The sequence below is a fragment of the Tupaia chinensis genome, unplaced genomic scaffold (genome assembly GCF_000334495.1).
Source record: "Tupaia chinensis unplaced genomic scaffold, TupChi_1.0 Scaffold000044_1, whole genome shotgun sequence".
NCBI classification, from domain to species: Eukaryota; Metazoa; Chordata; class Mammalia; order Scandentia; family Tupaiidae; genus Tupaia; species Tupaia belangeri.
This window is the reverse complement of record NW_006159500.1, coordinates 2,332,906-2,360,515: the sequence shown is the minus strand read 5'-3', so window position 1 is coordinate 2,360,515 and position 27,610 is coordinate 2,332,906. Positions and strand designations below refer to the sequence as shown.

The 27,610-nt window shown below is 37.7% G+C and overlaps 1 protein-coding gene and 1 pseudogene across 1 annotated transcript in view; one reads left to right on the top strand and one right to left on the bottom strand.

Annotated features, from left to right (window-relative positions):
• Positions 1-27,610, top strand: part of FBXL13 (F-box and leucine rich repeat protein 13) — a 274,784-nt gene that overhangs the window by 48,234 nt on the left and 198,940 nt on the right. The window contains exons 6-7 of the mRNA XM_006140783.3: positions 1,963-2,072; positions 4,177-4,341. Coding sequence (XP_006140845.2) covers positions 1,963-2,072; positions 4,177-4,341 — 275 coding nt within the window. The remainder of the gene's footprint in view (positions 1-1,962; positions 2,073-4,176; positions 4,342-27,610) is intronic.
• LOC102496031 (M-phase phosphoprotein 6 pseudogene) lies at positions 12,303-12,778 on the bottom strand (annotated as a pseudogene).

Sequence of the window (27,610 nt, the reverse complement as noted above, 5' to 3'; positions counted from 1 at the left end):
AGGTGTGAGTTTGAAGTCACCATGTCTGGGACTCGGTGAGATTCCAGCAACACAGTCACTATGCCATCTGCTGATCCCAAGAGAGTTCTCCATTCTTTAAAGATATGTCTTTTAATGTATATGTCACAAACCTTAAATCATTTGCTTAAGACCTTGGTGGTTGTAAATAGTAGTGCATATATGTGATTTTTAGGAATAGGGATAAAGAACTCCAGTTTTTTGCTAAGATTTTTGCTTTCCAAATATTGACTTGTTTATGGCTACTACAAATCAGAAAATCATTACCTTTTAAAGTTTGTGCATTTATTTGTTTTATGAAAGAGAGAATAAAAGACAACACTTTCAATAGGATCTCATGCCACATTCATTTCCCTCCTCCCCACCCCCCGCCCCCAGCATTTTTAGGCTGCAAGGATTTTGGGCGTAGATGCATGTGCCCAGTTGACCCAGGATCTTAAACGCAGTCTTCCTTATGTCCTCCAGCACTACAGAGCATGTGTTCCTGCTGTGCCACCATAGATAGGTCATATTGTTTTCCTTTTAAATGGCTGTTGTTAGTGCTTCAGTGAGAGTGGATCCTCTGAGGGTTTTCGTTTAAGTGTAATGAAGGATTAGAAACTGGTGAAAAAGCTAACTAGAATTCAGAGTTGTAATAATAGGTAGTAACTGTCTTCTAAATTAATATAATAGATGGAGAGACAGAAGCTTTAAAATTCTAACCATGGCATTGAAAACTGATAATTTGCTCTTTTTGCAGAATATTAAAATTTAAAAATTGTTGCCAAAGTTTAAATACACATAAGTACTCATGTAAGACCAGATATCCTGGTTTTTTTTGGGGGGGGGGAGGTGAAAAGACAAAAACAAAATCTCAAGACAAACCAAATGTAAAAACAAATACTGCCCCTCTATTTTTTTTCTTTTTGGAGAGGTTTTTGCTATAGGGCACATGCGCTCGCCAGACAGACAAGAGAGACAGAAAGCAAGAAATCACCCCCCGGGGGGGATGGCCATGCCACAATCCCTTCTCTTCCGGTCTCCTCTTGGAATCTTGGGCACACACACATACACGTGCCCGGCTGAGTTTTAAGCCACCGGGTCCGGGACGCGAAACGCGGTCAACTACATGGGAGTCCAGCGACATAGCCATTATGCCAACTGCTGGTCCCCCGCCCCTCTGTTTCTGAGAGGAGAACACTGACTGTTGCTAAAAGCCACTGCCATTTGTGGGCAGTTATCTCTAGCCCAGCCTCAGTCACTCTTCTTCCTGGGCTGATATTTGAATATTAGACAATAATTAAAACTCTATGGCCCATTCAACCATAGGGCATATAAATGAATTTGAAGGTACTGGATCTGAATACTACCTTATGATTGGATTCTTTATGAATAAGTTTGGAAGTTGTGGTTTGATCAAAAAAAAACCAGACTTTAAAAAAGGAAATATGTATTGCTATTTCTTTTGCATCTGTTAACATATCTTAATTTCTAAGAACAAAGGTGATTGCAGATTAATAAAGTCTCAGGCATACTACGTAATGCTATCAAAAATAATTAATTCTGATATAACTTATTTTAGTTATATATATTTTAGAGGGCCAGGAGGTGGTGTAGTGTTTAAGGTGCTGGACTCGCACACATTCTACTGTGGTTTGAGTCCCAGACCAGGTGGCTTGAAAATCATGCTGGGCACATGTGTGCATGTGGCCAAAATCCCAAGAGGAGCATGGAGGAGCAGGAATTGTGGCTGGGCTAACTCCCTTGGGGGATGATTTCTCACTTTCCTTTTCACTGTCTATCTCTGGCAAGTGCATGCATGTGTCCTATGGCTAAAACCTAAAAATAAATAAATAAAATAAACTTTCGGCGATAATACTGGTTCATATTATAAGCATAAAATATCAAATCACCTTTTTGGAAGCAGACTTAGCTATTTACAGTGATCTAATAAATTTTCTTCAGCTACAATGGAGCGGTTACAACAGATGTTCTATTGTCAGAGACTAACAATTATCCTAATGAATTGGCAGAATAAAGCAAGAGAGAAGAGTAAACGCAGAGAAGATGAGCTGGTATGATATATTGGAAACTTAATTTTCTAAGATCTAAATTTCTAAGTTATAGTTATATTGCCTCAGAAAGTAGTACTTGGTGTAGAAAATACCAAGTTTCTGAACAAGTGTCCTTTTGGTAGGGTCCTTGTTCTTTTAATTTAAATTTCACTTCAGCTTTCCCAAATGTTTCCTAATCACTTATATTGTTTCATCTGAACTATGAATATCAAAGAAAAATCTTTTGTTAAAATTTATTAATAAGCTAAAACTTTTGTTTAAATAAATATTTAAGTGGATAGACACCTAAAAATGAAGAAAGACTATTTGGTATGATTATAGTAGAAAAATAAATGGTAGGCCAAATACATTTATTCCTTTTTTGGGATAGAGTTAAATTTCTATTTATTCTTTTTTTAATATTTAGTTTAATAAATTAAACTTATTAAGTTTCAATATTAAATAATTTCTTAAATTATTAAGTTGCTGAACTTGAATCTTTATTTTTATTTATTTTTTTTTTAGTTTATTTCTTTTCATGAGAGAGAAAGGGAGAGAAGCACCCTCAGCAGGGGCTTACATCGTGATACTCCCCCCAAATTCCCAGCCAGCAGGATCAAGGGCGCTCACATATAGTTGTTGTGTACAGTTTGACCAAGGAACCAAACTCCAGTTTTCCATATGGCTTCCAACATTGCAGAGCATTTCGTTACCGTTGTGCCACAGTGGCTGGGCCAGAGTTATTAATATCCTTTGGAATAAAAGTCTGGATAAATAGAAGAAAAAAAATAGGATGAAATTAAGCCCCTTCTTTTGTGGTTGCCCTAGGGAGGGCAGAATTAATACTTTACTCACCCAAACTTGGCCCAGATGTTGAAATAGATAATGCCATACATGAGCAAGAGGGTATAAGGAGGTTTATTACTCACATAGTGTTTGAAACAGTGCTAGAGCCTGAGAAGGATACTGAGATACATGACATATAGTTCTTGCTCTCTAGAAGTTTATAATATGTGGGTATTCAACTGGGGTCTTAGTTTTATAATAGTCCTTTTTGTGGACTACTTTTTCAGTGTTACCGGTTAAACAGTTGTACTTTGTGTACCAGTGTGTTAATCGGCTTATTCACTGCTTTCCACTGCTTTATATACTAAGGTAGTGTTTTGCTCTCTGTGCCTGATCACTGATTGTCCAATAGTGTAATAAGTAACTGAACATAACTGTGTATATCCAGACTTTTACACCTCCCTTGAGCTGAAACATCCCTGAGAGCAGGCAGTATTGTTCTCTTAATCTTCCCCATATGTATTGTGCGTACTAGGTCATGTATATTAATATTTATCACATATTATCTGTAATTTAGTACTCTCCTTAATTCCTACATGCATAGTACAATTAATTAGGCTCCTAGAATCTTTTCTAAGGATCTAAGTTTTCTAAGAATCTTTTTTTCCTAGCTGTGTGATTTTTTGGTGTAACAATCATTCTACATTCAGAATGATTAGGTGGAGTGAGAATGGCAGGGATATGCTGGGAGCATAGACAGGGAGCACCTGTATGTGCTTGCTCTCCAACATGTGCTCTTCCTTAGGCTCTGATATGTGTCAGTATATTACACCAAAATTGTGTGCGTGCATGGGTGAAGTGATTATTTACTCTAAAAGTTTTGTATTTATTATACGGTAATGTATCAACAATTAAAAAGGGGCTTCTTGTAATGATAAATCAAGCAAGTTTCCCAAATACTTTTCTTCTGACTCTCCTTTTTTTCTTTTTTTAATTTCTGTGCCTACCATCTCTCTTCTATCCCCTAAGTACCAGTTCTGTCATTTTAACCTTGACTTTGTGTGCCTCAGCTTCCTCACTTATAAAAGAGGAGATCAGACCAAATCTTCAAGGTGACTGCCTGTGCCATTATTTTACAACAAAAATGGAAATGATCTGTAATACTTTGGTTGTTCAGAGAATATAAAACATTCCTTTACAGAATAGCTTATATGATAATGATGGTTATATCCAGTAATGTTTAATTGGTGCTATTACTGAGTTAAGCACAGTGGTTTATATTTGTCATTTCATTTGACCCTTACAATTCCATGGAATTTGTAAATTATTTTTATTGCAGATATTGAAACATGAAATTCAGTTGAAAAAATGGAAAAACAAGTTAAAAGTCAAAGGAAGTATTGGTGAAGAAACCAGTTTCATTGGACCAAGTTTTTCAGAAGTCTTTATGAGTGGGACTTCATCATGTGACATTTCGCTGTTACCTGAAAAAGTAATATTAAACGTTAGTATGAATTCATTCTATATTATGTAACTTTACTCTTTAAGTATCACATGGAGTTAGGATGAGAAAGTTTTTGCCTAGTACTTCCTTCTTTACAAATTACCTATTCATATATTTTCTGTTTTTATTTTAAGTCCTAAAATTTTCTGACTAGTTTGTAGTGGTTCTTTTATATTTGCAATAGTAACCCTTTGTCTAGAATGTATTTGGAGATTGTTTACCCTTCTTACTTGATCTTTATCTTCAGTTCTGCCTGTGCAGTCTTCTCATGACAGAAATTTTAAAGCTTTATGTAATAAAGTGCATCTCTCTTGCCCTAATTAGCTCTCTTTTGTGTCATATTAATATAACACTATTAATATGTTACTCTTAGTGGTTTTTGAAGCCATATCATACTCTTTCCTATACTTAGGCATTCTTTTTCTGTGACTTTTTTGTTGTTATTGGTATGCAAAAGTTTCTTTTATATTTTTCAAGATCACAGGGTTACAGCAAGCATGGCCAAAGTCCCATGTCTGCCTATTCCTCAGGGCCTACTCAAATGGAAATGACTTATACTTTTATTTTCTTTCTCACTATCCCTACCAAAATATAACTTTCAATTTCTGCTAACATTCTTTAATTTAGGGTCATATGCTAACATAAAGTGTAATTTAAAAATGACTTACATATTTATTTTTTAATTTCCTGAGGGATGATAAATTTTCTAATGTATTTTTTATTTTTTACATTTAATCACTATATATCATTACAACAATGAAAATAAATTTTTCCCAGCATGAATATCCTGTTATTCCAATCAAAGTAATTATCATACACATTGTTATAAACAGATACTTTTTCATCTTTTTGACTGTTGAATGTTCTTCTCTTCTTTTCTTTTATCTTCATTCCCTCCCTCCCTTCCTACCATTTCTCACCCTGCTCCCAAACTGTCTCTGGTTTCAGCAGTTGCTAAACATGCTTTTATGTCTTCTAGTCTTTTAGTTTCTGCCATAGAGTGTAGAGGCATTTGGTATATACTAAGTGGGGATATACAGTGCCTCTCTTCATAATCTGGCTTGTTTCATTTAGCATTAAATCTTCCATATTTGTCCATTTTATATCAAATTCCAGGGCCTCTTTTTTATGGCTGAGTAGTATTCCATAGTATATATGTGCCACACTTTTCAATCCCTTCATCTGTTCTTGGACACTTGGATTGATTCCATGTTTTAGCAATAGTGAGTAATGCAGCAGTGAACATGGATGTACAAGGATTTTTCTGACTTAGTGTATTCCTGTCCTTTAGGTAGATATCTAGAAGTTGAATTGCTGGATTGTATGGTAGTTCTATTTGTAATTCTTTAAGGAACCTTTACAATGTTCTCCAAAGTGGCTGTACTAATTTACATTCCTACCAACAGTGTAGGAGAGTTACTTTTTCACCACAGCCTCACTAGCACTTATGGTTCTTTTTGTTTGTTTGTTTGTTTGTTTGTTTTTGTGTTTTTTGGAGAGGTTTTTTCTATAGGGCACCTGTGCTTGCCAGAAAGACAGAGAGAGACAGAGAGATAGAAAGCGAAAAATCTCCCCCCAAGGGTGATGGCCACACTGCAATCCCTTCTTCCCCATTCTCCTCTTGGGATCTTGGGCATGTACATACACATGCCCAGTGTGAGTTTAAGCCACCGGTTCTGGGACTCGAACTGCAGTCGGCTACATAGAGTTCAGCAATATAGCCATTACACTAACTACTGGTAATACTTGTTTGTTTTTTTTTTTTTTTTTTTTTTTTTTTTTAATCTTAGTCATTCTAACTGGGGTTAGATGTTTTCTCACTGTGGTTTTGATTTAAATTTCCCTTATGCTAAGGGAGGTTGAGCACTTTCTCATATTTTTTTCGCTGTTCATATGTCTTTCTTGGTGAGTTGTCTATTCACTTTATTTACCCATCTTTTAATTGGATTGATTATTTTTTTGCAGGTAAGCTGGTTGATTTCCCTGTATAGTTTTGTTATCAGTGTCTTACTCAAGGGAGAGTTGGCAAATATATTGTCCTATTCTGAGTGTTGTCTCTTTACTTTAATTATTGTTACTTTTGCTGTGCATACACTTTTTAACATGCTATAACCCACTTGTCTATTTTTAGGATTATTGTCTGTGCCTTGGGGGTCTCATTTAAGAAGGCTTTGCCTACTCCAATGTTTCTAAGAGTTCCTCCTGTATTTTTCACCCATAGCTTTATAGTTTGAGATCTTATGTTTAGATCTTTGATCCATTTGAGTTGATTTTTGTTAATGGTAAAAGATAGGGGTCCAGTTTCATTTCTCTGCAGGTGGATACCCAGTTTTTCCAGCCTTATTTGTTGAAGAAAATTTCTTTTCCCCACTGGATTCTCTGATGTCCTTTGTCAAAAAACAGTTGTATGTGTGTTTTGGGGTTTATTTCTGGAGTCTCTATTCTGTTCCATTAATCCACATTGCTGTTTTTATGACAGTACCATACTGTTTTGATTATCACAGCTTTGTAATATATTATGGGATCAAGGAGTGAGATTCCTCCTACTCCACTCTTTTTGTATAGCATTGCTTTGGTGATGCAGGGTCTTTTATGATTCCAGACCAATTCTTGATTGTTTTTCCTAAATCTGTGAAGAATATCTCTGGTAATTTGACTGGGATTGTATTAAATATATCAATTAACTTGAGTAGAATTGACATTTTGGTAATATGAATTTTTCCAATCCAGGAACATGGGATGGTTCTACTTTGTGTCATTTTCCATTTCTTTTGTAGGTTTTCAGAGTTTTCTTTGAAAACTATGAAATAGACCTTTTACTTCTTCAGTCAGGTTTATTCCTAGGTATCTTAGACTTTTGGTAGCTATTTTAAAAGGACTTACTTTCTTAAATTCTCCCTCAGTCCGCTCATTGTTGGTGTATAGGAATGCTACAGATTTTTGTATGTTGATTTGTATCCTGCTACTTTACTGTAGCCATTCATTACCTAAAGGACTTTTTTCCCCCTCTTTTATTTTTGTGTGAATTCTTCAGGGTTTTCTATGTATATAATTATGTCATCTGCTAATAGAGATAATTTCACTTCTCCTTTCTGTATTTGAATGCTTTTTTTTTTTTATCTTGCCTGATTGCATTGGCTAAGGTTTCCAGTACTGTATTGAAAAGTAATGAAGAAGATATCTTGTTCTAGTACTTATTTAAAAAGCTTTCAGCCTTTTTGTTTCTGTTTTTGTTTAGTTTGATTTAAGCTGTGGGTTTTTCATATGTGGTTTTTATTGAGTTGAGAAATGTTCCTTCTATGCCAACTTTGCTGAGAGTCTTAATCATGAAACAATGTTGCATTTTATCAAATGCTTTTTTTTTGCATTAATTGATTTAATCATGTGGTTTTTATCTTTCCATCTGTAATGTGATGTGTTACACTTAATGGTTTTGCATATGTTGAACCACCCTTGCATTCACAGGATAAAGCCTACCTGGTTATGGTGTATAATCATTTTAATGTGTCATTGGATATGATCTGCTTGTATCTTGTTGAGAAATTTTGTATCTATATTCATCAGAGATACTGGTATGTAGTTTTCTTTTTTTTTTGATATGCCCTTGTCTGTTTTAGGAGGGTGATGGAGACTTTAAGAATGAATTTGGGAGGGTTCCTTCATTTTGGTTCTTTAGAAATTGTGTAGAATGGGAGTTAACTCTTCTTTAAAAGTTTTGTAGCATTCAGCAGTGAAGCCACTGGTACTTGGGCTTTTCTTTGTAGGGAGGCTATTTATTAGTGATTCAATCTCATTGCTTCTCATAGGTCTATTCAGCTTTCTATGTCTTCCTGATTCAATATTGGTTGATTATGTGTGTCCAGAAATTTGTCCATCTTATCTAGGTTTTCTTGTTTATTGGTGTATAGTCGCTTGTAGTATTATTCTCTGATGATCTTTTGTATTTCTGTTATGTCTGTTCTAATATTGTTTGACTTTGTGCTGACTAGATTTATGTGGTTTCTTTTTCTGTTCTTCTTGATTAGTCTTGGTAATGGTGCATCAATTTTGTTTATCTTCCCCCAAACAACCAGGTTTTGGTTTAAATTATTTTCTGTAGTTTGTTTAGTCTCTATTTCACTTATTTCTGCTTAAATCTTTATTATTTCTTCTCTCCTGTTTTATTTTTTGGGGGGAATGGGGGTGTGAGGGGTGGGAATGTGGGCACAGTTTATTGTTGTTTTTCCAGTTCCTTGAGGTGTGTTGTTAGGATTTCGTTTTTTTGTTTTCTTTTTTTTTCCTTGTGCACACTAATTGCTATGAATTTCCTCCTTATGACTGCTTTCACTGTGTCCCATAGGTTATAAAAGCTCATGTGCTCATTATCATTGATTTCAATGGATTTCTTGATTTCTTTCTTTTTGTAACTTCTTAAATTTTTAATCCTTCATTTATTTATTTATTTATTTTTTATTTTATGACCTAGACTGATTTTGATTAAGAAAACTGTAGACAGTTGCTGCCACAAGTTAATGTCAGGTGATGACACGTGTCAATTTTTTACAGAGTCCTGCTTTGCCAGATGTCTGAATGCATTGTTTGTGGTCTCTGCTCACACTTGCTGGAATCGATCATGGCAGATTTTGGCCTACAGTTCGCTTTTTCCCATATTTCTTTGTAAACTCTTTCAGCATTCTTGCAAAATTTTTTAGAGTCTTTAGAGTATTCTTTAGAGTATTCCTGAGAGTATTCCTCAGCTAGGTCAGCCCAGAGTGGGTGCTCAGGCTGGGGATCATTCATCAATGCTATAGGGTACTGGATTACTTGGTCAGTTTTGGTAGCTGGTTTCCAGTTTTCAGCACTAATTATTGGCAGACAGACCTGCCCCTTTCAGCCATGTTCGGGTGATAGATCTTTGTTTTAAATGAGATCTTTGATTGTTCAAATGGGTATTCTGGTGGAAAGTTGATTTTGAATTTTAAGTCCCCCTTGTCATCCAGAGGGTTGTCAGGAACAATAAGCCCTTGCCAAGTCAATAAATTAGCTTCATCAACTTGAATGTTATGGAAGTTTTTCATTCCACATTTGCAATTTCTTCAAGTTCCTTCATCGACTTCCTGCTGGCTGCCATCTTGGATCTCTAGATTTCTTGATTTCTGACTTAATTTCATAGTGGTTTTGAAATCATTCAGGAGTAAGTTGTTTATTTTCCATATGTTTGTGTAATTTTGAGGGTTTTATCTGCAGTTAATTTTCAGTTTAATTTCGTTTTGATCAGAGAAGATGCTAGATATAGGTTCTATACCTTTGAATGTGTAAAGGCTTGTTTTGTGCCTTATCATCAATCTTTGAAAATGTTTTGCATGTGGGTGAGAATAATGTTTATGTTGTGATTGTTGAGTGTGTGTTAAGTCCATTTCTATTGATGTGTGTTAAGTCCATTTCATTTATGTTATCTTTTAGATCCTGTATCTCTTTGCTTGCTTTCTGTCTACATGATCTGTCCAAAGGAGATCTATCCAAAGGAGACAGTGGGGTGTTGACATCCCCAACAATTACTGTGTTTGGATCTTTCACTCCCTTTAGATCTAACAGTCTTTCTTTCACACATTTGGGTGCTCCAGTGTTGGATGTATATATTTTTAAGTGTTGTATCTTCATGGTGAATTAGACTTTTTAGTACTATATAGTGTCCTTCTTGGTCTTTGCTTACAGATTTTGTCTTAAAGTCTATTTTGTCTAATATCAATATCGTGACTCCAGCCTTCTTTTGATTTTTCTTTGCTTGGAATATCTTTTTCCAGTCCTTCACTTTCAGTGTATGTATGTATTTACCCAAGAGATGTGTTTCTAGTAGGCAGTATATAGAAGGTTCTTGTTTTGTTTTGTTTTTGATTCATTCAGCCAGTCTGTGTCTTTTAATTAGAGAGTTTAATTCATTAACATTCAGTGTTATTATTGATATTTGTGGACTTATCCCTATTATTTTGTTAGCCATTTAAAAAAATTTTTTTATTCAGTTATTTCTGCTTGTCTCTCTTTAATTTTCCTGATGTAGTACTCTGTTCAATATTTCTTGAAGAGCTGGTCTAGTGTTAGTGAAATCTTTCAGATTTTGTTTGAGAATGATTTTATTTGTTTTTCCCTTTTGAAGGATAATCTTGTTGGGTATAATATTCTTGGTTGAAATTATTTTTTAGTGTGTTGAATCTGTCTTCATATTATTTTCTTGCCTGAATTGTTTTGGTTGAGAAGTCTGATATTAGCATAATAAAATAACCTTTGTAAGAAACTTGACATTTCTCTCTTGGCATTTTTAGAATCATGAAATAAGTCTTCTATGCCCTTGTCTTATTCTTCACATTCTGGAATACCTGCCTGTTATTTGGATATTTGGGCATTTAATAGTATCTAGTATTTCCTATATGTTGTCCTCGTTTTTTTCTTGTTCTTGATCTTTCATTCTTTTTGGTGCTTTTGTGTAAGTCAGAGATTCTGTCTTCCAGATCAGAGATTCTGTCTTCTGTGTGGTTTAATCTGCTATTAATGCTTTCTAGAAAGGTCTTTATTTCTTGTAATACAGTCTTCATCTCTAGAAGTTCTGTTCGATTCTTTGTTATAGTGTCTATCTCCTCCTTCACATCATTGTAAGGCTTCCTCATTTCCATCACAATGAATATGCTGAATTATTTTTCTGTCATTTCTGTGAATTATTTTGTGCCATCTATGTTTCAAGAAGAATTGTGCTGTTCCCTTAAGGAAGAGATTTCCTTGTTTTCCCATATTTCTTGTGCCTCTGCACTAGTTTCTAGTCAACTGATAAATTATACCCTTCTTCCTGCTTTTTTGGTATTTATTCTGTAGTGTCAGAGGGAAGAAGGGTTCTATTCAGAAATGTTCTTGGGAGAGGGCCTAGTCTTCCAATCAGAGGAGGATATATGTATTCAAATTTTAAATGTTGATTCCTTTTTCAGTCTTTTGAGACCAGGTGCACCTGGGGCTGAGCTGGAGCAATTTAAGTGGAGGGGTCAATAGGAGTAGGTTCAGTAAACTATGAAATATCAAAATGCTCCTGGGGATGTAGAAGGCAGCAAGAGAACTGAGGCATTCTCCTGTCTTAGTTGATCACACTTGCTTCTGCTGGTCCCTCTTTGTAGCACAGGCTCTGGAGGTTAATGGCAGTGGGAAGGTTATGGGAAGGGCCAGTCTGGGATGTACCTGGAGCAGTTAGAAGGCAGCAAGAGTTCTGAGATGTCCCCCTGCCTCAGTTGGTTGCCTTCACTACTGCTGATCCCTGGCATGGCTCTGGAGCTTAATGATGGTTGAAAAGGTGTGGGAGGACTTTTTCTGTGATCTTATATGCCTTTGACTGCTAAGTTTTTTCTTTAATTTATCAGAAAATGCTGTAAGATTTACACTATGCATTTTTTACTACAGACCTTTCTTATACATTAAGTAAATGCTTTAAATAAAAACCATAATACCATTAACTGACAATGACCAGGTAGAATGCAAATAATAAGGTTGGAGAAGCAGGTTTGTTCTTGATATATTTAGATATAACATGACATTTGATTCAAAATCTATGTATGAACTGGCTTGACATGATTAGCACTTTAAAGTGAAATATAAATATAAGGGCAACTTAAACATGGACATTAATTTACATGAGTGTATTCAAGTTCGATGGTTGTATTAAAAAAAGAGTGAGGTCAAAAAATCTTTAGAAAGCAACCCTGAACCTATGTACACTTAAAGGTCAAGGACTGAAAATCCACTCTTGATGAATAACATTAAGCAAAGGATATATAACATTCATCATACATCTGTTACAAAAGCAGCATGTTTCTGAAATCTTACTTTTTTTTTTTACAAATGAATATTACAGTACTAATGACTATAGAGATACCATCAGGATGAGCTCTGAGATAAACTGCTAACTCTCACAAGGCATCCCTGAGCTACGTCTTAAGGCATCCATTTTAATCTTGGAGTTTTAAGAGCATCTTTTTTGGTGTAACTGGTTTTATGTCTCCATTTTCATCTTCTTCATAATTGACCTGGTCTCTCTTTTTGGCAATTTTTTTTCCAGTTGTCCCCACCAAGGTCTCATATCTCCTAGCCATTTCTTCTGACACATCAAGCTCCGCTGTTTCATCTTCAACATCTTCTTCTTTGTTCTTGGCATTCATCTGCAACATTAATTTCTTGACTTCAGGATTAAATCCTCTGAATGACATTTTTCCATAGAGAAGATCTTCACATAACAAGAATCTCTGTTCTCCTATTATGAAACTCTCTTTTTGAACTCTGGCAAATCCAAATACCAGTGTTCTTCACTAATTATTTGCTTTCCTTCCTCTTCTAGTTGTTTTTTGGTTTCTGGATCCAGTCCTTTTTGCGTGAATTTAATGCGCAACAGGTTCTTGGACAACTTGATCTTGCACTGGGCTGCCATATTGCTTCCAGTCTGTCAACACTATGCATTTTTAAGATGTCACCTTCAAATAATTTTATGCCACTTTACATATCATGTAAGAACCTAACAAGATTATGATTTTATTTTCTTCCTCCTGTGCTTTTTGCTATTATTGTCATATATTCTATATATTCTGCTTCTATATACTTATAAGTTCTACAATATAATTTATTATTTGTGCTTTAAAAATTATCTTTATCCATCATGCGTTTTTTTATTTAATAATTACAGACTTATAGAAAAGTTTCAAGTACAGCCCAAACAACTTTTCCTAAACAATTTGAGAATTAGTTGCCAACATGACTCACTATCCATAAGTATTCTTGGTATATTTTTATAAACAAGGGCATTCACCTTATAATCAGCCATCAGAATCCTCAGATCCAATTCAGGTTTTCCAGTAATGTTCTAGCAAAAGCATTCAGTGTAGGTCACATATTGAAATTGGTTGCCATGTCTCAATGGTGTCCTTTAGTCTGAAACAGTTTCTTAGTCTCTTTTTAATTTTCATGACTTTGACATGAAGGTTGGGTAAATTTTACTGTAGAAGGTCTCCTAGTTTGGGCTCATTTTATGTTTCCTCATGAGTAGATTAATGTTATACATTTCTGTTGGAGAGATTGCAGACATGATTCTGATGTGTTCTCATTGCATCTTAACAGTGGCACAGGCTTTGGATTTGGAAGGATGTTCTTGGACTCCAAAACTTCACATAAGCCATGCTTCCTCAATTTGCCTTCTCTTTCCCACTTGGTCTCTGATATTTCACCGTAGGCCAGTCCTTCATGATGACTTCTTCCTCACCTCTCTGTGCCTCCAAAACTCTGTGCTAGGCTGCTCTACCATGTGGATTCCCTCCTTCCCATACCCATTCTGTAACTTTTGCTCTGTGCCATCTTAGCTCCTCCTTTTCTCCTGAACCTGGCATGGATGCCAACAGTCTACCTCATTGAATTTGGGTTTGAACTGCCAGTCATTAGTATTTAAAAGGACATTCCTCCTTGCCATAAAATGTGTGAGTTGTAGTAAAAAAAGCAAGACAACAAAGAAACAATCACAATAGATAAGAAATAAGCATTTAGTAAATCAGTACATCAGTGTAGCAGACAAAACTCTGTTCTAATGCTCTTCTATTTCCCAAGTCCTTTTAGTGAACCATATTCAGAGACAACAAAAAAAGCAAGCTAATAAAGAACCACAGAACACAGAATCAGGAAACCATCACATAGCAGAAGCTAGGGCCTAAAAAAGACTTGTGCGTGGAAATCTCAGCAGTTATGACAAGCTTCATACTTGTATATTTTTTTCATTAGCAATCTTTTAGTTTGACAGTGTAGTAATTAAAAATCCAGGTTCAGAACTGAGGGAAAATTGGGTTTAAATTTTACCTTAACTACTTATTAGCAATGTGACCTTGGGCAGTTTCAGGCATCTTGGCTTTTGATCTTTAAAACTTCCTCATTCCCATCTTCTCACCAGACTTTAAACCAGCAGGGAATATTTTATGTTGGCTTAATCAAAGTTTTAGGTTCACTTTATAAAATCCCATTCCAGAAAATGGGAAATATAAATCACTGGTGGATGTCGTTCAGGGCAATTAAATTTATTGCCTCTTATTACTTATTTATTTAAATTTGCCAAAAGGTATATGTGCTGTCCAGAGAGAATCAGATAGAATGAATACACCCCACAATGGGGTGCCATCATGTTGCAGTCCCTTCTACATTTCTCCAACTAGGGATTTGGGACATGTATGCACATATGCCCAATGTGTCTTTCAAGCTGACATGGCTGACAACTGAACCATGTGGTCAGCCATGTTGGATCTGACTGTTTTAATCACATCCCAGCCCCCATGAAGCTGGCCCACATTTTGCATTTTTAAATGTTTCTTTTTGATATTCTGTCATAGATTATGACTGTGCTTCCAATGCCTTCTTCTACCTCAGCTATTTTTATTCCTGTCCAAATAGGAGACGAAAGTGAGCCCTTTGGGGTACGATTTGTAGAATCTGATAGCATGCTCAAACCATAGCATGATCAACTTAGAAGAGAACATAGAGATTTTTCTTACTGAGGTTTTACTATTTGCAAAAGAGACAGCTTAGGATCTGAGAAATTATGTGGCATTTCTAGAACTAAGCAACTATAAAACCAAGACCAGAGGGAACCAGCAGTTAGCGTAATGGCTATGTCGCTGGACTCCCACGTAGTCGACCGTGGTTCGTGTCCTGGACCCGGTGGCTTAAAACTCACGCCGGGCGCGTGTGCGTGCGTGCCCATGATCCTGAGAGGAGAATGGAGGAGAAGGGATTGCGGCGTGACCATCCCCCCTGGGGGGTGATTTCTCGCTTTCTGTCTCTATGTCTCTCTCTGTCTGTCTGGCGAACACACGTGCCCTATAGCGAAAATCTCTCAAAAAAAAAAAAAAACCAAGACCAGAATCTGGTGTTCTGTCTTCCTGGCTAAAATTATAGCCTCTACAGACTTCTGGATTTTCCTCTTAGAGGATTCCAAATCAATGGAATATAGATGAATATTTTGCTGATGAGAAAAAAACAATAATTTGGAACCATTATTTATCTGTTTAATTGTACTATCCTTAAAAACACAAAAGTAACCTTTTCTTTTAAAAGTTACTGACTTTTAAAAAGTTTATTTATTTATGTCCACAGAGAAAACCAAGCTCTAAAAGACTGAAAGGGTTTATGCTGGGATCAGCAGATGGTGTGATGGTTACGACCCTGGATGCCCACATAGTTGACTGTGATTTGAGTCTTAGAACTGGCAGCTTAAATTCATACTGTGTGCATATACGTGCATGCCCAAAATCCCAAGAGGAGAATGGAGGAGAAGGGATTGTGGTCATCACCCCAGGGGGGTGATTTCTCACTTTTCGCATCTCTGTCTCTGGTGAGCACATGCACCCTATAGCAAAAATCTCTCTAAAAAAATAGAAAGAAGTTTATGCTAAGCCAACATGAGTGGCCATGGCCCAGGAAACAAACTCAAGAAGTCTTGAGAAGGTACTCTGAGGAGGCTGAGTTACAGATCTTTTACACAGTTCTGGAGAGCAGGAGTTGTAGGCAAAGTTGTAAATCAGTATATAAAGAATATGTATTGATTTGGCCTGAAAAGATGGGCTATCTTTTTTTTTTTTTTTGGAGAAGTTTTCGCTATAGGGCGCATGCGCTCGCCAGACAGACAGAGAGAGACATACAAACAGAAAGCAAGAAATCACCCACCAGAGGGGATGGTCACGCCGCAATCCCTTCTCCTCTTGGGATCTTGGGCACACACGCACACGCGCCTGGCATGAGTTTTAAGCCACCGGGTCCGGGACGTGAACCGCGGTCGACTACGTGGGAGTCCAGCGACATAGCCATTACGCTAACTGCTGGTTCCCAAAGATGGGCTATCTTGAAGCACAGGGGCTTACAAGTTATAGGTAGATTCAGGAGATAGATTCTTTAGTTAAGTTGTTGGCTAAAATAGGAAGGCTTTGTTTATAACTTGGGTCCAGCATAAAGAAATGTTCAAGCTTAACCTTAACACAGATATTGAAATTTACTAATCATCATGCCAGAGTCAAAATGTGAGAAGTAAGCCATAACATTTGAGGCAAGGTGACCTGCTTAGTGTGATTGATGGTATGTCAGCATGACTCTCCTCAGGCTACTTCCTAGAATGTGCACACTAAAATAGTTACTGACAGGTCTATGTTATATAACAAAGAGAAGTCAAGAGAAGGTCACAGGTTGTTTGTCAGGAATTTACACTGGTCCATTTAAAATAACATAAGTCACCTGGTTGGTTATATATCCTCTACATAATGAATTCTAGAAAAATTGTGATAATGAAACAGTAGAGGCTGCTTTGTAAATTTATGACTATTTGTGGTGTCAGTTGGTTTACTATAAACTGAAATGTGCCTTTGAGCAATAATCCCAATGAGTGAGGGGGCATAACAAAGGCCATGTGTTCATGCATCTAATAGGATAAATGGACCTTGTATCCCATAGACTGCTCTGAACTGCTTTTGTTTCTCATGCTAAAGTACAGTGTTATTTTTAGAGATATCCTCAAATTTTTGTCAGTCAAATAAATTAAGTGCAAAGTACCCATTAAAGATGCACTGGTAGCGGTCAGCAGATGGCACAGGGGTTACGTCACTGGACTACCGCATGACTGTCTGTGGTTTGAGTCCCTGACCCAGTGGCTTGAAAATCTCACTGGGTGTGTGTGAGTGCATTCCCAAGTTTCCAGGAGGAGAATAGAGAAGAAGGGATTGTGATGTGGCCCTCCCCCAACCCTTGGGATGATTTCTCACTTTCCCTCTTACTGACTCTGTCTTTCTGTCTCCAGTGAACGCACACTCCCTATGGCAAAAACTTCTTTAAAAAAAAAAAGCACAGGTAATAAGAGGATGAGTTTGTATAATAGTGGAAAACTGGACATTGTTTTCTAATACTATTACCTTGAAGGGTTGGGATTATTAAGTTTATTAATGTTGTAGATTTGTAAAGTTACTTTTTAAAAATCAGATTTCTTAAAATAGGATTTAATTTGGTGACTTAATTAGCCAACTAATTCCTAGTGACTTGAAGAAAAGATGTAAAAACCTAACAATGAAATGTGAGTTGGCTCTGAGCTTTATTTAACATTTTTGGAAGTGTTAGTTTTTAAAATAATTGAGAGTTGTATGGGTAGGCTGCCTCATGTTTCTAAAGGAATAGTTAAAAACAGCAATTTGGAATGGGATTCAATTTGAACTTATTTGGAAAACACATATAAACTGTAGACTTACTTTTTGGTTTCACCTATATCAACTCACAGAAACAAGTCGGGTTCTGTTTTGCAACCATTTTCCTTAGTATCATTTGCCCATTAGGAAACACTGCTTAGTTAGCAGATGGTAATACTCATAGGCTATCTATTAAACTGCTGGCCAAAGTCAGAGCTAGTGGGAGGGTTGGCAAAAAACATCTTCTGTGAAAATGCAAGTCTTCCCCTCCCCCCCTCCTGTGTAGTTTGGCAAGCAACACAGAGAAAAGCTTTATGTTGATGAATTTGGAACTTCTAAATGATGTAGTTAAGTAATGCAGTTGTTTTCAAATTTAAAACTGCTTGCTTAGTGTAAGTATTACCTTAGGGTTGTCTTTCATTTTAACAACTATGACTTTTTGGTTGGTTGTTAAAGATACATAACTGTGAACTTGAGCAGTTATAAAATCACTTCAGATTTTACCGCACTGATGCTTCATCTCACTTGGAACAACAACAAAAAAACTGGATGGCGATTAGAACTAGTACAATGTTGTGGAAGAATCGGATGGCTCAGATCTATTTGATTACTTGAAATTGTAAAGCAAAAGAGTACTTTCAATGACTTCAAATCCAGTTTTGATAACCTCATAGGTCAGTCTGACCTTAGTTCACCAAAGCGTAGAGTTGGTTCCAGGTTTTAGAGCTATGTACTGTATGAACTTCAAATAAACATTTCAAAACCACATTGCTCTATCAAGGAACTATGTGTGTTTTGGCTTGATTTGTGGTGTGTGTAAAAACAGATGAAACAAAACATATAAAAATTATTTTAGGAGCAGTTTATTTTTGGTAGAAGATTGTTCTACCTGTAGACCTCACATTTCATCACCACAGCCTCAATTAGTAATGCTAAGTTGTAAAGTTTATCCATGATTTTGATCTACAGTCTTCATGACTTTTAAGTTGTAAGAACCAGCATTACAAAATGGTACAACATATGCAAGATGAAAAGCTACACCACAGAAAGAGGTGGCCACACTGAAACTGAGAGATTGTGCTCTCAAGTCCGAGTGGCTGATTCACTTGCTGTGTGTCCCTGGACATACTGCTCAAAGTTTTCGTTTCCAATTTGTCTCATCTGGAAAAGAGAATGATAGTCGTGACGATTATGGTGGTGGTGATGATGGTGAGTTGAAGATTTCTCATACTTTTTTTAATAGATTTTTTTGAAGAATTATTTATTTATTATTATTATTGTTAATATTATTTTTCACATGAGTTTTGCCAGAGAAAGACAGAGAGAGGGAGAGTGAGAAAGCAGGTCACCAGGTCTGGGACTCAAACCATGGCCGGCCATGTGGGAATTCCAGCACCTTAACCACCATGCCACCTGCCGGCCCTTTAATAGATTTTTTCTTAGGGCACATGCACTCCCCAGAGAGAGGGGGGGGAGGGGGAGGGAGGAAGATAGAGTGAGTGGGAAAGTGAGAAATAACCCCCCCTCCCAGTGGGGATGGCCATGCCACAATCCCTTCTCCTCCATTCTCCTCCTGGGATCTTGGGCATGTGCGTACACATGCCTGGCATGATTTTGAAGCCACTGGGTTGGGTACTCAAACTGCAGTTAGCCATGTGGGAGTCCAGTGACATAACTACTATACCATCTGCTGGCCCCATTATCCCTCATTTTTATTGTGAAGATAAAATGAGTTAATACATGTAAAGTGTTTAGAACAGTGCCTGGCATATATTGATATGTCAGTAGAAGTTACTGTCATTAACTAACATGTCGAATTTAGAAAGGTGAATGGTAGAGAGCCACTGGATAAGAATTCAGAAAGACTGGATTCTAAACTCTTTGCTGGCTCTGCCAGCTCACTGATCCCACCAGATATTCAATTTTTCACAGCCTCAGTTTAGACTTTAAAAATCTCTATAGCAAAGAGTTCTTGTATTTATTTATTTATTTATTTATTTTTGGTAAAATAAGGGTGGGCTAAATGATGTGTACAATCACTTCCGGCTCTAAACGTCTATGAATCTTGGGTGGAAATGAGCATAACAGTTGAGGAAAATGTGAGGAGTAAATTCTGACAAACCTAGGAAAGGGCTTCACCCATCCTCTCATCCTAGCTTGGGACACTCTCCTATCTACTGTTAGCTTGACTGTGTCTTTTCCCTTTCTTAATATCTCAACTTAAATTGCATCCATCAGAGAGGCTTTTTTTTTTTTTTTTTTTTTTTCTTTCTTTTTTTTGGGAGAGGTTTTTGCTATAGGGCATGTGTGCTCACCAGAAAGACAGAGAGACGGAGAGACAGAAAGTGAGAAATCACCCCCCCCCGGGGGGGGGATGGCCACACCGCAATCCCTTCTCCTCTATTCTCCTCTTGGGATCTTGGGCACGCACGCACGCACACGTGCCCGGCGTGAGTTTAAGCTGCCAGGTCCAGGACTTGAACCATGGTCGACTATGTGGGAGTCCAGTGACATAGCCATTACACTAACTGCTGGTTCCCAGAGAGGCTTCTCTTGACCATCAGATCTAAAATCAATTTCTGCTGTAGAACCTTGTTCTTTTCCTTGATAGCACTTCTTTTCATTATAAATAGCTATTAGTTAAAATGTATGTATTCTTATTTTCTCTTACTCTTCTAAATTATATGCTCTTTAGGTCAAGGGCATACCTCTGTTTTGGTTAGTTCTTCACCCTCAGCACCTAAAAGAATATCCCAAGTGGGTACTCAAGATTTTTCATTCATTTCTGTTTATCGAATGCACATGATATACAAAGCTCTTGCTTAGGTGTTGGGGAAATAGTAGTGGATTAGGCAAATAACAGTATTGCTCTCATGGGGGTTATATTTTAGTGTGAAAATCAAATAATGAACAAGGCCATGTTACACAGAATTAAATCCTACAAAGAAAATAAATCACCATAAAGAATGAGTAGCAACTGGGTTACTATAAATGGTGCTGACAGGAAGGCTTGTCTCTGAGGAAGGTTTGTTAAAAGAACTGAAAGAAAAACAAACATTTCAGGGGTGATGTGAGCAAATTAATTTGGCTGAAATGAAAATCTTATGTTGGGAGGAACAAGATAAAAGTTTGGAAATGTGGGTCAGAGTCTTGTTGCTGAGACCTTGAGCGTCCACCTAGGAGATTGGCTTTAGCCGGTGGACAGTGAAGAACCATCACAAAACAGTAACATACTGATAGACTTAGAGAGTTGGGTTTTTTTTCCTCCCTGTCTCCCTTATTATTTCTTCCTTCTCTTGCCTGGGTGGGTCGAGGTGTTTATATAAAATCTGGAGGCAGAAGGGGATTTCTCTAAAAGTGAACAGTAGGTTGTTGTCAGTGAGAATGAAAAGGAAAGGACTCAGGTGAGAACCAAAGCACTAACAGAATTACAGGACCGATAGTTTGTGGAGTAAAAGGGCAAATGAGAAGGCCGATAGGGCTACATTGAAGCTGGGTAAGTAGAGGCGGGAGAGACTCTGAAAAAATGAAGTCAGGAGCCCAGCCAGCTTCTTTATTGATCTTAAATGCTTGACTCACACCACTCACCACTTCTTCCTGACTCATGTGTTCTGTCTTGCCAAGCGTTTTTCTTTCCATACCATAGTGTTCTATGAAAATGGTTGCTGGAGCCCAAGTCACTTTAGCACTTAACCATCTGTTTCAGGTGGCCTGTGATGTGTATTGAAGCAAGGTATCAATTAACTCAAGAGTCTATGTTTTATTTTCAAAAGACAAGCCTCCTTTTTATTGCACTACAGGGTAACATTATATAGGAGGGACTTGCCAACAGTGCTCATTACTGTCCCTTCCCTGGTTCTGTCATCTTTAATTTCTGTCTTTTTATTGATTTATTCCTTCATGTCCATAAATGTGTGTAATTCTCTCCTTCCCTAGAAAACTTTTCTCAACCCTGCTTCTCTCTTGAGGTAGTTTTCCATTTTTTCCCATTACATGTACAGTCACACCACTTCCCACCTGTCCACTGAGACACGCAAAAGCTGCTTTAAACATTCTCTACCTGGGTGTTCCAAAGGCACAAGCCAACTTATCATTTCCAAAGTAGAACTCATCATTTCCTTCCTCTGGCCTTCTCTTTCTCCTATATCCTGTCCAACCCTCTCTTACTCTTTTATCCTGTTGTTAAATGAATATCACCATTCACCATCATATACTCAGCTACTTTAACCAGAATTTGGAAATAGTTTTATCTTCTTTCCTTCTTTTTTTTTTCCTTAGATTTTTGTTATGGGGCACATGCACTTGCTGGAGAGACAGAGAAACAGAGAAACAGAAAGCAAAAAATAACCCCCCGGGGGCATGGCCTTGCCACAGTCCCTTCCCCTGCATTCTCTTCTCTCCATTTTGGGCACGCATGCACACACGCCTGTTATGAGTTTTAAGCCTCTGGGTCCGGGACTTGAACCATGGTTGATTACATGGGAATTAAATGAAATAACCATTATGCTATCTGCTGGCCCCTGTCTTGTTTCTTTCATCTGTCCCTCCATATTTCTTTTTCTTTCTTTTTCACTTCCATTTTCTCTGGCACTCATTATCTGTCATGACATTGTTCCCAAAACTACTTAATTGGTCTTCCAGCATCTACTCTTGACTTTGACCTCCCAACTCATTTTTCATTTGTCCAATAACTGCCTTTCTAAGAATATCACATTTATTCATGTCACTTTCCTGGCTGAAATTTCTCTGCATAGGATTTAAAATGCTTCATGAAACCTTTCATGTTCTAGCTCCTTGCTATCTCTCAGCTACTTTCTCCATCATTTCCTCACAGGAGACCTTGGCTTTAGCTATACTAGTTACTGCCTGTGACCCAAGTGCAAGGCACTCTGATTGGCCATATGACATTGATCATAATGCCCTCACTGTGTAAGGCCCTCTTCTCTTCTCTGCCAGGCTCACTCTTGCTTAGACCCAGCTCAGATGTCATTTCCTCCAGAAAGGCTACCTTTCATATTCTGTCTTCTCCTTCAGTCTTGATTAGTTACCATTTCTATGTTTTTCCAGAGTCCTTGAGGCACTTTTTACTGTCTGTTATAAGACAGTATCTTATCTGCTTTGAATTCTCAACCCCTCCATGCTATGATGCTCAGTAAATGTTATTTTAATTATTAAACAATTTTTTTTTCTTTTCAGCCCACAGCTTCAAATTGGTATTTATTTTTTTTAAGTGTATTTATTGGGACCAGCAGATGGTACAGTGGTTATGTTGCTAGACTCCTATGTAGTCAACTGCAGTTCGAGTCCTGGACCCAGTAGCTTAAAACTCAGGCTGGGCTCATGTGGATTTATGCCCAAGATCCCGAGAGGAGAATAGAGAAGGGATTGTGGCATGGGCATCCCCCCAGGAGAGTAATATCTTACTTTCTGTCTCTCTGTCTCTTCAGTGAGAACACATGCCCTGTAGCAAAAATCTCTCCAAAAAACAAAAAAGATTAAAAAAAAAAAGAGAGGAATTTAAAAAATGTATTTATCAGGTCAGCAGATGGCATAGAGTTTACATTGCTGGACTCCCGCATGGCTGACCATGCTTCAAGTCCCATACCTGGTAGCCTGAAACTCATGCCGGACATGTGTGTACATGCCCAAGATCCTAGGAGGAGAAGGGATTGCAGCATGACCATCCCCCTAGGGAGTGATTTCTCACTTTCCTTCTCACTGTCTCTGTCTCTCTCTATGGTGAGCACATGCGCCCTAGGGCTAAAGCGTCTAAAAGAAACCCCAAAACAAAAAGTCTATTTATTTCTTCCATAAGAGAAATGGAGAGAAAGAAAGAGAAAGAGACCTTTCAATAGGCTCTCATGCCATGTTCCAATCCCTGTCTTCAGTCAGCCTGCATTTTTGGGGGACATGTGCCTATGCTCAATGTGTTAAGAGAGGTCTCGGGACATGAATCTGCACCTTTCCATGTGGGTCCAGTTGCATTAAGTTAACCCACTGCCTAATCCGCCAGGAATTTCATTATTATCCAACCCAATTACCTACATTCACTTCTCATCTTCCTGTCCTTTCAGTAACATTTTATTCTGCTTCTCTCTTTTTTTCTGAGAGATTTTTGCTACAGGGCATGTGCATTTGCCAGAGAGACAGAGACACAGAAAGCAAGAAATCACCCCCTTGGGGGGATGGCCATGCTGCAATACATCCTCCTCCAATATCCTCTCAGGATTTTGAACACACAAACATGCACACACCTGGTGTGAGCTTTAAGCCTCCAGGTCCAAGACTTGAACCTAGATTACGTGCGAATCCTATGACGTAACCATTACTCCATCTACTCGTCCCCTACTTCTTTCTTGAAATGATTTGTTTTGGCTTCTATGATATACTATTTTCTGCTTCTTTTCACTGATAATTATTTCTCTATCCTCATGATATTTTTCTGCTCTCCCTACCCCTTATTCCTCCCAGGTCTCTGGACACACCTCTAAATAGTGACCTTGGCTCTTTCTTTTCTCTACACTCTCCCTAGGTCGTGATAGTGATAGTTAGGCTTTCAACTACCACTAAGTATGGTGGTTCTATTGATTTGTAACCCTGATAGGGGTGATTCCAGCCTTTCTACCATTGGAAACTTTAACCTTTTAAATCTTAATGAACATGAGCATGCCTCAGGTATTTCTGATGTGCAGTGATGTTGGGAGAATGAGCTGGTTTGGGAAGCAAAGCAACTTAATTTTAGATTTACTGAATATTAAATGTCAATGAGGCATTAAGTCAGAAGGTCTCAGAAGTATCTGGAAAGTCACTGAATCCCAGAATCCTTTATACAGAACAACTTTAGAATTGTGTGTTCCAAATTCTTTGCCAGGATAACATTTCTCACAGATATTCTTGTGGTTTTAGAGGACAATATGACACCCCCTTCCTCATCTCATTTGGATCCAATTGGGAAGTAGACATATGTATGTCAGAATATTATCTGATAACACCTAATAGTGTTACCAGGAGAGTTGAGCTGTGCTGTATAAAATCTATTTTTTTTTTTTTTTAGGTCAAGATCTCAAACATTAGAGACCTGCCCTGAGATGTAAAATGAAAAACCACAGCCATGATTAAAGTAGGAAAAGAGAAGTTTTAATAGGAAAGTCAAGATTTTTAATAGAAAAAGAAATATATTACCATGCCAGAAAGGCATGCAGGTGTATAGCTGCCAGAGAAGGTAATAGGCATGGGGTTAGGTGTTACATTTATTATAAGAGTTGGTAATAAATACTTTAGCAGGGAGAGGTCTGTCATAGTATCTGGCTTCTTTGTTTGTGATTTGTGGGCTTCTTCCTGTGCTTGTGCATTTCTCTCTCAGGTGAGGAATTTAATTATCTAATCATGCATGCTCAGTGTGGACATTATGGTATGAGCATCTGTATTTGGATGAACTGCCCTGTAGTATATTGCCTCAGTGAGAGTCAGGATGTTGACCTAGCACCTTATGGTAAATTTCTATGTATATTTGGGATGGCAAGAGGGAAGATAACAACCTTCCTGGTGCCAGAAACTGAGTGGGAGAACGGAATTCTCATAGAAGGAGTGGTTGAAACTCCTGGTAAGCTGCGATTGATGTGGCAGATGTCCTTCTGATATTTTCTCAGGGCTGTATGCTCATGTCTGGCTACCTCTCACAATAGGAGACTATAGCTTAAGATCAGCCAGCAAGGCTAGTACTTCATTTCTTCATTCCTGAATGAGAGACTCACTCCTCAGTCACTGCACAATGGACAGGATATTTGTATTTTTTGAGCCTTGTAAAATAAGAAAAAGAAGTAATGAGGAAAACATTCCTGTGAAAAGCTGATTTTAAAATTTTGTTTTGTTTTGTTTACATTTTTGTTATAGAGTACTTACACTCTCCAGGGACAGAGACAGAGAGGGAAAGTGAGAAAGCATGCCCCTAGGGGTATAGCCACACCTCATCCCTTCTCTTTCATTCTCCTCTTGGGATTTTGGGCCCACACATCTATGTGTCTGACATGTTTCTCAAGCCATTGGGTCAGAGACTTGAACCACACAGTCAGCTATGTGAGATCCAGCCACCTTAATCACCATGCCACCCTCTGGCCCCAAGGCTGATTTTTTTTTTAGCTAAGTCAGGTACTTCCTTTTGGTACCTGTATTTGGTGACTTAGTAGATGTCTGTTAGTGTGTTCTGTAAGTGGAGCAAAACAAAATAGGTGCCTGCAGGAGGTGGGGTAGTGGGCTGATAGAGCCCAAGAGGATTTCAGCAGGCTGAAACTTTTATGGAGCTTGTCAAATAGGAACAAACTTGATAGAAAGGTGTGAAAGCTCTTAGCTTTCCTATTATTAAGGACAAGTGGCTGTGATTATTATCTAAGAGGGTCTGAATGATGACCCCAGGTAAGAATTCAACTCAAGCAGAACTCCTGCTCAGGGTTGATACCATGGAAGAATGGAGGGGCACACAGATGACATCACTGTGATTCACTAGCACTCACACAGATTTCCCCACCAGCCTTCCCATACGATTAGGATTATGAACTCACATGCCCAACATGTACAGGCTGACCAGGGAAACAAACCCGTGACCTTCCATGTGAATCCAACTTCACCTGAGGAGTAAGTGTGTTACCACAAAAAGACTGAGCTGTTGTCTAATGGTTAATTTAATGGGTCAACTTGACTGTGTTACAGGGTGCCCAGATGTTTGATCAAACCTTGTTTCTGTGTGTCTGTGAGGGTGTTTCTCAGTGAGATTAGAATTTGAAGCCTAGCCTGAGTAAAGTGGACTATTTTCCTCAATGTGAGTGAGGCTTTTCCAGTCATTTCAAGGCATGAATAGAATAAAAGACTGAGTAAGAAAGAATTATCAATTTCTTTCTGCCTGACTATCTTTAAGTTGGGACATGAGTCTTCTCCTGCCTTTGGATTCACGCTTGCACTGGAACTTACACCAATGGGCTTTCCTGGGTCTGAGGCATAGACTTAGACTAGAAATACATCAACTCTTTTGGGTCTCCAGTTTGATGACTGCAGATCCTGAACTTCTTGGTCTTCATAACTGCACAAACCAATTCCTTATTGTAAATATATACCGACGATTCCTAACCTCTGATGTTTGGGCTTAACAGTGGTGTGAAAATAATATGCATTCAGTAGAAATCATATTTTGAGTACTCATACAACCATTCTGTTTTATTTTACTTTCAATACATTAAATAAATTAAACCAGTATTCAGTAAATTACATGAGATATTTAATACTTCATTATAAAACAGGCTTCATGTTAGACAATTTTGCACACTATTAGGCTAATGTAAGTGTTCTGACCACATTTAAGGTAGGCTAAGATAAGGTAGGATGTTCAGTAGGTTAGAGGTATGAGAATAAATGCATTTTATATATGATATTTTCAATTTACAATACCCTATCATCGGTCAAAGAGGTTATGAGCATGTGCGTGCTTGAATGTGTGTAAATTTACTATTGGTTCTGTTTTTCTGGAGAACCCAGACTAATACAGGGATCCAATGCAGGGAACAGATAACTAGGAGTAGAAAACTAGAGAAAAACCAGGATGAGTAGTGTGGCATCTTGAAAACTGGGAGAATAATTTTCAGAAAAAATGAGGGGGACGGGGAGTCACAGTAATGGCTAATCACACTGTCTTTCTAGGGATAGAAGATCTTATAGGAAAAAAAAAATCCTTAAATATAGCCTCTTTCTTTCTTTTTTTTTTTAATTGCCAGAATGTGTATGCACTGATCAGGCAGAAATAGGGAGACAGGGAGAGAGGGAAGAATAAACCCCCTGTCCCCTTGCCCCGTGAAGCATGGTCACACCACAATTCCTTCTCCTCCATTTCTCCATCTTGTCAGAATTTTGGACATGCACACACACGTGCCTAGTGTGTTCTTCAAGCCACTAGGGCTGGGTTTTGAACTGCAGTTGACCATGTAGGATCTAGCTCCCTTAATCAGTAGGCTATGGGGCTAACCTAAATATAGTTCTTTTTTTAAAATTTATTTATTTTTTGAAAGTTTTTTTTTTTTTTT